At 56.2% G+C, this 12,441-nt stretch overlaps 1 protein-coding gene across 1 annotated transcript in view; it reads right to left on the bottom strand.

Annotated features, from left to right (window-relative positions):
• Nucleotides 1–407: 407 nt before the first annotated feature.
• Nucleotides 408–12,441, bottom strand: part of DGKD (diacylglycerol kinase, delta 130kDa) — a 77,605-nt gene continuing 65,571 nt past the window's right edge. Inside the window, exons 21-29 of the mRNA XM_012659346.1 lie at nucleotides 12,325–12,438; nucleotides 11,076–11,210; nucleotides 10,596–10,747; nucleotides 8,862–8,973; nucleotides 8,684–8,776; nucleotides 7,699–7,818; nucleotides 4,901–5,018; nucleotides 3,550–3,680; nucleotides 408–2,767 (exon numbers count right to left, since the gene is read on the bottom strand). Coding sequence (XP_012514800.1) covers nucleotides 2,678–2,767; nucleotides 3,550–3,680; nucleotides 4,901–5,018; nucleotides 7,699–7,818; nucleotides 8,684–8,776; nucleotides 8,862–8,973; nucleotides 10,596–10,747; nucleotides 11,076–11,210; nucleotides 12,325–12,438 — 1,065 coding nt within the window. The 3' untranslated portion in view covers nucleotides 408–2,677. The remainder of the gene's footprint in view (nucleotides 2,768–3,549; nucleotides 3,681–4,900; nucleotides 5,019–7,698; nucleotides 7,819–8,683; nucleotides 8,777–8,861; nucleotides 8,974–10,595; nucleotides 10,748–11,075; nucleotides 11,211–12,324; nucleotides 12,439–12,441) is intronic.

Raw genomic sequence — 12,441 nt, 5'->3', positions numbered from 1 at the left:
ATAGAAAAGATCTGTGTGACCCGCAGCCCTGGAGTCTGAGCACCTCAGCACTACCCAGTGCCCCACCTTCTTGCTGAATTTTTAACCCAACAGATCACAGAGCCGCACCCTAAAAAATTCAATGGCATCCTGTTTGGCTTTTCAGCCACCAACAATTCAACCTATTTTAGAGCAGCTAAAAAATAATTCTGAATCCAGTTTGGAAAGATTCTGCCGACTGACATTTTATGTCAAAGCACAAGGAATGACGACAAAGGCTCCGACAATGGAAGATCAAAAACAGGCTCGTTTTATTTATACACAGAACGACGTATTTACAGCATTCGGGCGCGGACTATGTACATAACAATACAAGAGGCGTTGCTTCCAGGGCGCTCACTGTATAAATTAAGGTTATAAATACGAGGGGTAAGCCCCACCTGAGGGCACAAAACCTTTTCTCCGAGACTCTCCAGGGATCCTTCCTTCCTCCTCTATGTGGACAGGATCCTGATTCCCGTCCATAACACCGCCAGGGACACCGGCAGGGCAGGACACCACCGCAGCGTGGGGACGCCAGCCCAGCACCCGACAGGCAGTTTCCTGAACATTCATGCTCATTCCTTTTCACTTCTAACTTGTTAGAATTAGAAAAATGGTTTTTATGTAAACAGTGCCGTTTTAATCACTGACAACATGCTCATTTTAAACACCGCCCTTGACACAAACCCAACGCTTTTCCAAGAGGACACCAAGGACTTGGGGTGGCCCTGGTGCCCCAGAAGCCACCACCGGCAGCTTTCCTCCCCGTGCCCCTCCTAAGTCCAAGCTTGTCCCAGGGCTTGCTCCAGGCTGCCACCGCCCGCCTCCGCCTCCGCCTCCGCCAGGGCAATCGAACGACTTCCGTGGCGAGCTTCTCTTCCTCCACCTCCTCCACCTCAAATGGCTGTGCCATGGGACACAGAATCCCAGGGGGAAGGTGACATACACCATCCCCCACCCGTTACTTCCAATGAGACAGCAAAGTCCACGGACAGGGGATAAGATTCTCTCTCCCAAAAATCCTAACGCCAACACCTCACACGCAGGGACAGGCGGCTGCGACAATGGACCGGTGGGCCTGGGGGTGCCCCCAAGCCACAGAGGCGGGGCCTGGCCAGAGCACACGGAGGGGCCCACGCGGTGTACACAGAGGACGGGGAAGGGACACGGGGCTGGGAAGGAGGTGGAGGCAAAGCGCCGCTCAGGGCCAGGGCTGCCCAGCCCCAGGCCCGACTCCAGCCGGCTCTGCAGGCGCCCGCCCGGCCCCCTCACGCGTCAGATGGGCGACACGAATGAAAGGGCTGGACGGCTCCAGAGACGCTCCTGACACTGCCCTTCTCTTCCGGGCCCGGAGCCACAGCCCGGCAGCCAGGCCAGAGCCGCTCCGCACCAGGGCCGCGTTACGGAAACCACTTTCTAAGACGCGTCACGAGCCCTCTGAGGGATACCGTCTCTGAAAGGGAAGGGCAGGCAGGCCTGTGAGGCCCAGGGGTGCGCTCCACCTGGGGACTGTCCCCAGGGTGCAGCCCTCTCCCTGCGGGAGCTCCCCAGCCGCCAGCACTGCCATCTGCTGGCCCTGCCCGTGGGCTGGAGCTCACACCTGGGGACAGAGGCGAAGCGGGAGCAGCGTGGGCACTGGGTCACGGTCCCCGCCAACACCTCCAGGGGCAGCAGGCCTGGCAGCAGGAAACAAAAGCCACCATAGGGGCAGAGACTCTCAAGACAGCACCAGCCTCCGGCCACCCAATGGAAAGAAGAGCCCAGATGGCTCCTGTCCCCCGGGACACTGCCTGGGAACCGCAGGACAGGCAGAGGTTCCCAGAGCCCGGGAAGCTGCTGCTGCTCAGAAACGCTGAACTAGCGCGCGCCCCCCCCATCCACGGGAGACGGGCTGGAACCCGTCTCCCCCGCGGCCCCAGCCTGGCCTCCAGAAGCCTCTGCATCCTGCAGGGACGAGCAGGAGCGTGTCCCCACGCCCACAGCTCAGAGGAAGCCACAGGATGACCAGAGGGCCCTGAAGGAAATGGGGAGGCAGGCTCGTCAGCTCAGGGACATGGGACCATTGACTTGGCTTAAACAGGAAAGATTTTTTCTTTCTCTTCACGTCAAATTAAAACAAACAGTACTGGAAACACATCCATGCCACTTTCAAACCAGGAAAGAGGAGGACTTTGTTTAAAAGAACACCTTATTAATAAACAGGGACTGCTACGGACAACCACAGGGCGTGACGTTCTGCGATGGGACCGCCACGGGCTGGGCCCTAACCACGCTCGGAGAGCCCGCGGGGCCAGGAGACAGAGCCCTGCGAGGCGGCCGTCGAAGGACACACAGAGAGGAGGCCCCTGGATGACTCAAGCACGCGGCCAGCCGGTTTCTGCAGGAGTGCCCGGTGCCCGGGAGGCCAGACCCTGCCCGAGTCCCCTGTGGCCCACAATGCAGGTCAGCGAGGGCCGGCAGCGGGCGCGACACGTGTGCCCCAGAGGACTCGGAGCCGGAGACGGCGTTTCGAAGGTAGCTGTGTTGGTGTGTTCGAGCCCCCGGAGCTGCTACGTTCGGGTGCGAGGCCGGCGGAGGGGGTAGCACCATAGAAAGGGGCGGCTGCGTGGGCCTCAGTGGCGGGCGGCGCGGGGGACGCAGGCCGAGAGGGCGGCGGCTAGGCCTCGGCGGCAGCACTGCTCCGGCCCAGCTCCTTGATCCCGCACAGGATCCTCTTCATGTGGCCCACCTTGGTCACGCCGAGGTCCTGCAACAGAGAGGACAGCCACCGTGGATGCCGGAAGAAAGCCTGCGGCCAAGGGCCCTTCCTACGCAACTTCCTGAACCCAAATGCGGACGACAATGGGATGGAACTGGCCCCGAAGTGACAGTCATGCAGACGCCCGACGCGCATTCCCGCCTTCTGCAAAGTCACTGTCGCCATCCCAGACAAATCCGAGACAGACAAAACACAGGCCTGAGAGCCAGGCAAGCCAGATGGCCTGGCCACAGCCACTGTCCAAGACACCCACGGTGGCCTTTCACCCTCAGGCGGCCAGGCCCCGCGAGGCGCGGCACTGAGGCCTGGCGCAGACCGAGCCACACAGGGGCCTAACTTCTCCCCTCCCACTGCTCCCTGCGAGGTGGAGACAGTCGCGTTGACCCTTCCACTCCCTACAGAAGCCCAGGGGAGACCGGGCGCGCGGGGCTCTCTCCGCCTGGAAGCCGGCAGCGGCCGGAGCTCTCCGGTCTGAGCTCAGCACGCAGGGGCTGCCTCCCGAGCAGGCTTTTAATGTTACGATAGTTCCCTGTCTAATTAAGCCAAGAGAATGGAGGTTTCTTTCCCCCCATTGTGTCTGCTGTGGTGGGTGGGGCCGTCGCACGAAGGGCAAGGGCCACCCCACCCGTGGTGCACACAAAGGCCTGAGCCTGAGGAGAAAAATAAAAAGAATCGTGATGCCGGGACACGGCCAGGCCAGGAGACAGGACAGAGCTGGGCGCAGCTGCGTGGAAGCCCAGGTGCAGGCTCCGAGATGCCTGTGGAAGTACCTTGAGGTCCCTCCGCTCCAGGTGCAGGAGCTCAGAGCCCCGGATGTCGTGCCTCGTGAAGATGTCCTTATACTCACAGAGACTGAGGTGCTCCAGCCAGGCAGCAACCTCCTCTGTCCCCCAGAGGTGAACTGTCGGAGACGGAAAAGCACGAGTGCAGTGAGTGCCCAGAGCCCAGCGCGAGGCAGGTGGCAGTCAGCACCCAGCGCCCAAGACGACCCAGCAGCCAGCGCCACAACCCCAGCACCCAGCGCCCAAGACGACCCAGCACCCAGCACCCAAGACGACCCAGCAGCCAGCGCCCAAGACGACCCAGCAGCCAGCGCCACAACCCCAGCACCCAGCGCCCAAGACGACCCAGCAGGCAGCGCCCAAGACGACCCCGGCAGTGGCACCGAGACACCCTGGGGGCCAGCGCATCACCTAGGCACCCGTCGGCCGTGCAGAAGCAGCAGGGGAGCCCCTACTCGAGGGCATGAGCTGCCGCACAGCTAGCATCTGTTCCTGCCAGGTTGGCCACCAGCCTTTGGGACATTCCCCCGTGTCCCAGGAGGGATTAAATGCCACCAAATACGAGGGAAACATCCTCATGACTGTGGCCGAAGCCGGCTTTTCCCCTGGCTCCTAGAGGGGTTATGTTTCACTTTGGGGCCACAGCAGGAAGGGAGACACGAAGAGATTTAGATTTCACACAGTTAAGCCACCACCATTAACAGAAACCCAATTTTTGGACAAACATGCAAAGAAAAATCAAAAGGAGCTGCCCCACTGGTGGAAAATGCCACGCCCAAAATCCAGGCATGGGGGCCCGTCCAGCACCCAACGGTGCCGGACACAGCCTCGGTACTCAGGGCTGGTACTTCAGACGGAGATTTTAAGCCCCAATTTATTAACCCAAAGGAAAAATGGCCCTTAGTGCCATTTTATATTGATTCCATCACCCACAATCACTGGTGGCCTGGGGTTGCCTTGGGAACCTTGATCAGTGACCCGATTACATGGGGACGGCAGCCCATCACAGGAAGCAGGCTCATCAGCCCCGAGTCCAGAGTTTGCGTCTCCGAGTCTGTCTCGTCACCTCTGCGGTCTCCCTCCCCACCTTGAACCCCCAATTCAGGGCGGGCAGGACAGCTCCGTGGCCCACCACCCAGAGTCTCTGTGGAGAGCACGGTCAGGGCAGGGTGTGACGTGGAGGGGAGCAGGCGAGGTGTGGTTTTGCAGCCGAGTGAGCAGGGCTACAGCAACGGGACCACGGGGAGCCACAGGCCAAGGAGAAAGCAGAGACCGGGAGAACCTGGCCAAGGCAGCAGGCGTGGACGGCCAGAAACACACACGGGAGAGGGGCAGGTACCCGGGGCGCCCAGGCTACTGTGAACTTCTTTGTTCTTGTTGTTTTTCTCCTTCTTAAACTTGGTCACGAGGCGGAATTTACCACTGCGGCTGCGTTTGGAAAGATCCAACATCACATTCTGTTGGGGAGAGAAAAACACTGAGAATTAGACCTCGATTTATCAAGGCCTCAGTTGTATGAGAGGGGCCGGGTGGTGGGTGGGAGGGGAAGGGGCAAGACAAGAAGGGAGCTAGGAAGAGACACTTGTTCCTTAAAGGTTTTTCCCCTTATTTATTCTTGTATTTATTGTTCATTTTAATGTCTTTTAAAAGTGTTTTTTTAAAAAAAGTGATCATAGTGTCTTTATATTCTTTTTTTACAACATTTACATTTCTTAGGTGATTAAAAAACTTTTAGTAAATATTATTTAAATATCAGTATCATACTCTATTAAATGAAAATTAGTAAAATAAATTATTTAGCCAGTCTGCCAGTGTTGGATTTCTAGGCTTCGATTAGCATTACGAGTATCTTTCTAAATAAGCTATTCCTGCACTTTGCATTCTTTCCTCGGGACGCGCTCCCCGAGGCAGAAGAGCAGAGAGCGAGGGTGAGCAGCAGGACCCGGGAGGGCAGCCTCTGCTCGGCAGCCGTCAGCAGCCACCAGAGCACTCCGAAGGAAGTGTGCAGGTAGCGATGCGTCACTGTGTGATGTGCTGTTTAATTATATGAGAGACACATCCCAGATAAAGCTTGAAAGTAAAAATATGAAAAAGAACATACCGAGTAAGTAGACTTGAAGATGAAAAGAACTACTAAGCACAAAAGGGTCTTTACATAACGATAACCTGTGTGTACCCAATAACGTAGCCTCGAAAATACACACAGCAAAATCGCACAGAACCACAGGATAAACTGAGACATCTACAATCATGGTAAGAGTTAACGAGTGATACATCAAGAAGACAAAAAAAAAAAAAAAATCTCCGCAGGGACTTAATGATGTAAAAATACAACTGCATACAAGGTACATTTACAGATACTAACCGCTTGTTGGACCATAAAGCAAGTCTCAATAAATTTCAAAGGACGGTAACATACAGACCACTGTGTTGGAGCACAGTGAAATTAAGTCAGAAATCAATTACAAAAGGTTAATTAGAAAAACCCCATACAATGGAAAATAAATAACATACTTTCAAATAACTCATTTAGGTGCTTATTACTTGGCACACAGTTTTTTAACTATTATAGTCATCATAAGTTTAAGACTATATATAGTAACAATTATCATATTTTACCAATTATAATGTGATTTCTTTTTACCATTTACTGTCATAGGTATGTAGTTCTACTTTTATGTTAACATTGTTATTTTGGATTCTTTTATTGTGTTTTCTTATAATTATTTTATTTTTAATCTTTCTGGGTCATTAGTTTTTATCGGGGTCACAGGAAAGAAAACGGGGCCCCTGTGCGCAGTATCTGTTTAGGTTTCTCACTTAACATGATCTGAGAATGATTTGATTTTAAGCGGAAGCCACGCCATTTTTCTGTTATATTTATGCTGTTAGGTATATCCTTGCTACTCCCTTATTTTATAATATAGATTATATTTTATTTTTGTCTTTTGTGGTGATTCAGAAAGACATAAATATTTTCAATTCTATTAGAAACTACCTTTAAGTTTTTAAAACGACTGACTACGTTTCTCTAATTATCTAAGTCAAGAATGTTTTTAACTTTCTTCCCCCTCAAGGGAGGAACGTAATGTGCTTTCATCCCCATACACGTCCACTTCCTGGCCACCCGCCTCGCTGCCCACTTCACCAGCGTTGATGCGACCCGGAATCACAGGCCACGTTACTGTGCATCTGTTGAATAGGTCACGTATTATTATTGCAGTCATTGTAAGTGCAATATTTATCACATTTACAATTAACTACTTAACCAACGGTCTTGACGAGCCTGCCCTGTCCTTTTGTACCGAAACACTCTCATTCCCCAGCTGCTGAGTGTCGTCAGCGGGCTGGAAGGCCTCTGAGGCAGCTTCCCACGAAGGCTGTGCGAACACCTGAGCATCCGAGCACAGCGTGCTGAGCTGCTGCTGCCCAGCTCCGGACCCTCACCCTGTCGCTCCAACAGGTTCTCAAACTAAGCTGGGCAGGGCTGCCCGTGGTTAGCGTCTAGCAGTTATTTATCTTCTGTCACTGTGTTGCCCAAAGTGAACTTTGCTCCCAGCCCCCTCCTGTTCCGCCCCCGGGGAGGGGGGGGAGCCCAGAGGCAATCTAAGGTCTGTCCTTGTCCAGACGCTGCCCTCTCCTGGGTGCTTTCTGCCTGTTCTCCTTGTTGTAGGATGTGACTTCACCCCGGGGTGCAGTATGCCCAGGGTCCTGTCCGTCCCAGCTGTAAGACCTGCGGCACGCTGGGGTCGCTAAGTACACGCAGAGGAAGTGTGGGTGGGGAGCGGAGCGCACCAACTCTATCCCATCACGGCAAGCTCCCAAGAAGCTGCCATGTATCCGAACGGTATGTCTCCACGCTGGGGCCAGCTGCAGGCCTGGGCTCACCCTCCTTGTGCATTCTTCCCGGCCAGCCCTCGGTTCTGTTTCAGAGGGCGCCGTGCGCCTGGTTATCAGGGGCACTCTCGACCCAACCCCCACCTCCTTCCTACCTGCTGACGTCTCTCCCTGCCTTGAAGGGCTTTTTAATGGAGGAGTTTCGAGAAGGCATATTGCGAGCTGCCAGACTGACGCCATCACAATCCCCGCGCTGCACAGGCCCCACCGAACACAGGCGCTGAACCTGTCACCACCTACCTCCTCGTCACCGGGCTCCGTGAGCTGGCACAGCCAGGGCGTGTCTGCCAGCTTCCTGAGCTGTCGGTCCATCTCGGCGAGAGCGCTCCCAAGCCGCTCCTTCTGCGGGGGCTCCAGCTGCTGCTCCAGGGAGGGAGGGAGGGAGGGAGAGCTGTTGATCACAGCGAGGTGCCAGGCCCAGTAACACCCTGGGCAGGTGTGGGGCCTGCCCTGGGGCTGAGCTCCTCTCCCAAAGTTCTTATATAGTCACAGGGCACCGGAGAAGACACTAAATCCAGAACCTCCCTTTCTAAATAATACCAGGTGAGAGAATGTAAATAATGAAATTATAATTAGCAGGACTGACATTTGACCCACTCTGCTCTCCTCTGGGCTCGCTGGCAGCAAGGGGACAGGGCCATCCACCTGTGCCAAGCAGAGGAAATGCCGAGACGGCACAGGCAGCAAGTGTGGCCTCAGGAGGCAGCGTGATGTGTACGATGAGCAGTGGAGGGCACCGATACCAGACTTGGGTGGTTCTCCAGCTGCGGGACCTTCAGCAAGCCCCTTCTACACCCTTGTTTTCTGAAACCAGAAGGCTAGCCAGGCCATCGCTCGGGCTCCCCCTGTTCCAGCTTCTATGACTCAGGGACCCTCCTGTGACTGCGGCTCCCCCAGGCTGACATGGCCGGTGTTGTGGGGCTGAGAGACGAAGACGCCGGGCGCTGGGATACAGCCAGCCCTCCGCCACGGGGAGGGTTCTGCGCCCACAGGATTCTGACGCAGAAACACATCTTTTGTTCTTTTATCTACAACAAAGACGCTCCTGCTGCAGGAGTCTCTGACATGCTAAGGACAGCCCGGCGGGGATGCTGCCAGGAGGGAGCACCAGCCCCACAGTCAGACCGGACAACCCGTGAGGCCCTCCCTAACGGCCCAGAACTCAACCAAAATGAGCCGCCCTCTGTGCTCAGAGACAGCGGTCATTTCCTGGGCATCAGCTCACCAGGGCCATCTTCCCAGCCAGCAGCAGCTCTGTCTCGCTGCGCAGAGCTCTGAAGTTATTCACCATTTCCAGGACAAAGCTGCAGTTCAGCCCCTGAGAGAAACCAGAACATCCATCTCTGTGAAAGGCCTGAGGCTCTGCGGGCCAGGGAGGAGCCGGCACTGACAAGAGCAGGTACCTCCAGGGTTCTGGGCTTGCCATACACTCGGTCCATGGACTTGGAGCTGGCGTTGACAGCGTGAGCAAGTTCCTGCTCCACATCTCGGTGGGACTGAGCTATCTCCCGGATACTAGACAGAAAGAGAAACACAGGCAGGTGTCAGGCCCGGTAAAAGGGCCAAGACATCACTTGTCTGAACACCGCCCCAGTATCGCCCACAGGGCCAAGGCAGAGGGCTGGCACGGCAGGGTGACAGGGACCGTGGCTCAGCCATGACAATCATTCAGTGGTGGTCACTAGCACAGGACAACCTTGCAGATCATTTCCTGACCAACGGCAGACAAATGAGAGCTTAAAATGGGAAATCTGACACCAAAATCCAAGTTTTCCAGGGAGGAAAATGTACAAAATGAGGCTGACGCCTTGTAAAATAGCCAGAGGGCAGCCCTGGGAGCCGGCCTGCTGCACAGAGACCCTGCAGTAACACGTGACAGACCCAGAGGGGCCCACAACATACCACACAGCCTTCCGAGCCAGAGCCCTCCTGGAACCTGTACCAGGTCATTATATACGTGGGGACAGAGGACCCTCCTCCGAAGGGGCAATCCCAGTGCACCGATGAGCTGAGGCAGGGCCCTCACACAGCCCAGGCATTGGGCACGGGGGAGCTGGTGAGAGCACAGCCAGGGCAGCCTCAGAGAAACTGGCAGGTGGGCTGGGGGATGGGGAGAGGCGCAGGCAAAAGCCGTGGGAGCCACCTGTCTGGACCTGAGGGAAATGGGCCACTGCTAACAGCTTTCCACAGGGCTGTGTCGCGGCATCCATACCTTCCAGGCAGGCCACCACGGACTTTGACGGGACACCAATGAAGAAAAGAGGCAACCAGAAGCCCGTTGCAGAGCAAGGAACTGGATGAACGATTAAGTGAAGCCCTCCAGCCCCATCACCGATCTGGGTCAGGGAGGAGGCCGGGGGCAGCAGGGACACCAACTACCATGGCAGAGAACGAAGGTGCCAGTACAGACATACCAAAGCAGACACGCCTGTGGGCGACCAGGAGAAGGACCAACCCGCTAGACAAGAGCCTGGTGCCGGGGAGGGGCAGGAGCTGGAGGCAGACCCAGGTGGTCCTTCCACACACCAGGCCAGGCAAGGCAGCCTGGGAAGGCACACAGAACGCCAGCCCAGAACCCAGGGTGTCCCGCCCACAGCTGGGAGAAGAGGAAAGAGCCCAGGGGAAGCCAGGAAGAGGTGGCTAGGAGCCCGGGAGGGAGAGCGTGGAGGCAGGAAGGTTAAACATGGCTGGAAGAATCGGGCAACGGCTGCAGAGGGTCCTGGGTCAGCAGGCAGCAGTGGCCACACAGGTGGGCAGGGAGAACAGAGTGCTGACCGCCTGCCCCAAGGGACACAGTGGCTGCAGGAGCCACTTCTCAAAGAGGAGGAAGAGGAAACACCTTTTTTGGTTGCCTTTTTTAAGTAAACGTAAGAGCAGACTGCAAACCTGCTCTCTGGGATAAAGTAAAGGCAGCCATCAGTGGACTATTCTCAGGAGTGCAGGGCAGGTTTTCAAATCTGCGAGTGGCTCTAAAAGTCACTGTGGCTTTTAGGTTTCCATCTGTGTAAACACCAAGAATCTCTGAAGGCGATTAGCGGAAACAGGCCAACACCAAGGCGAGCAGAAACAGGCTCAGCCCTCACGCAGCAGATAAAACAGGAGGGGCCCACGGTGGGGTGCGGCAAGGCGGAGCCCACCTGTGAATGAGGACCCCGGCCGCCTGCCCAAACTGGTCCATCTGGGTGGCCTCCTCCTCAGTCAGCATCTCTGGGTGCAGAGAAAAGGACGTCGGGCGGGGCAGCTCGCACTTCTGCTTGTCTTCCCAGGACTTCAAGGTGTTCTCAAATGCCTAGGATGCCAGAGCCCAGAATTATACTTCCTACAGCTCCCTGAGAGGGCAAGTGTGCGTCTGACCTGACGCACATTGCTGGGACACTGAGATAACCAGGAAAGGGGGAGACACAAATTTTTCTTTTACACTGGGAGTAGGAGATGGTCCTAAAAATTATTGCCCTATACCTTAATCTGGGTGTCTTAAAAAAAAAATCCTACAAGACATGAAAAACTCTGGCTCTTCTTTTAAAGTGCACAGGTGAGCCCACAGGTGAGCCCACAGGTGAGCCCACAGGTGAGCCCTGGGACCGCAGCCCCGGGGCGCCGCAGACAGCCGTCCTTACCCTGTCTCTGGTCAGCGTTTGTGCCCGGTTCTTGTGGACAATCCGGATGTACCCTGGGGGCTGGATCCAGGCCTCTCCATCCACCTGCACAGGTACGCCCTCATCCCCCAGGATGGAAATCTTCACTGTGCGGCACTGATTAAACAGCACAACGATTACTCGTGTGCAGAGCCAAAACCTCCAGGGGTTTTAACGTGCTGTCAACACCACTATGATCTTCCTGCTCTACACAACCCCGGCCCGACCTCGAGGGACCCCAACCAGCCCTCTCTGGGGTGACACACGGCCCACAGCTGACGCCCTGCTGTCAGAGCATCACCGGCGCATGCCGTTCACAGAGCCCGAGGGTCTGCTCTCCTCAGCTCTCCTGCCCTGTCCTGTCCCACCGGCCCCCACCAAGCACTGACCAGCATCCGGGGTCAGTCAGTGCAGGAGACCCTGGCATTGGGATATGGGTGTCAGAACTCAGGGTGGGGGGAGCTGGGGCAGGGGGTCGGGCTACCACCAGCCACTGGGCCCCTGCCACAAGCAAACACTCTCAGAACAGAGCAAGTGTACAAAGGGTGATGAAACCCCGTTCCCCTTTTGAATGAAAAATGCTGGCGAAGAGTTAAAAACATGAACTTCAAGCAGCCTACTGCAGGGGATGGATGCGAGGGTGGAGAGAGTGCGGGAAGAGACCACATAGTTCCAGGCTGGGGTTAGCAGTACCCTCCCCTCCCAAGTCTCTGTGCTTAAGAACAAGGTCTCCCCAAACCCCACAACCTCACAGGCCCTGCCCAGCCCATCGCCGCTGTCAGAAATAAGTCACGGGCTACCCCGTCCTGCCTCCCATCCCCAGCTGGGCCTCAGAGCAGCCATGTAAGGCCCCCAGGATGGAAATCACTCCCCGCCTGCCAGAGACGTGGGCTCCGCCCCATACTCTGGCTCCTGCTTCTGACGGCTGCCGGCACCGGCGGAGTCCAGTCTGGGTCTGCGCCCCTCATCTCGCCTCAGCAGGAGGAAGGCAAGGTGCAGAGGGCTCAAGTGGGATACAAGTTTTGAAAAAGTTATTTTGGGAGTTAACTGTCAAACGCAGCCCAGGGAAAGGGCTCTGGCCAGGGTGGCAGGGCCGAGGGCTGTCCAGAGCCTGACAGAGGCTGCTGCGTGGTCCTGGGAAAGCACCCGCTCGGCTGAGCTCTGCGCGCTAGGGGTGAACGCGGCCAGTTCTCAGCCAGGGCACTCAGCCAGACCTGGTAACGGCCATTACCTGGGCGATTCGGTGATGCTGCAGCTTAATGACTCGAGAGACAGCCATCTGCATGCTGCCAAACACGGCGACCACCTCCAAAATCTTGTCATCGAATGATGGAGCTGTGAAAGTCTG

This window comes from Propithecus coquereli, unplaced genomic scaffold (assembly GCF_000956105.1).
Source record: "Propithecus coquereli isolate 6110/MARCELLA unplaced genomic scaffold, Pcoq_1.0 Scaffold605, whole genome shotgun sequence".
NCBI classification, from domain to species: domain Eukaryota; kingdom Metazoa; phylum Chordata; class Mammalia; order Primates; family Indriidae; genus Propithecus; species Propithecus coquereli.
Note: the sequence above shows the minus strand (reverse complement) of the source record. Positions and strands in the feature narration are given on the sequence as shown.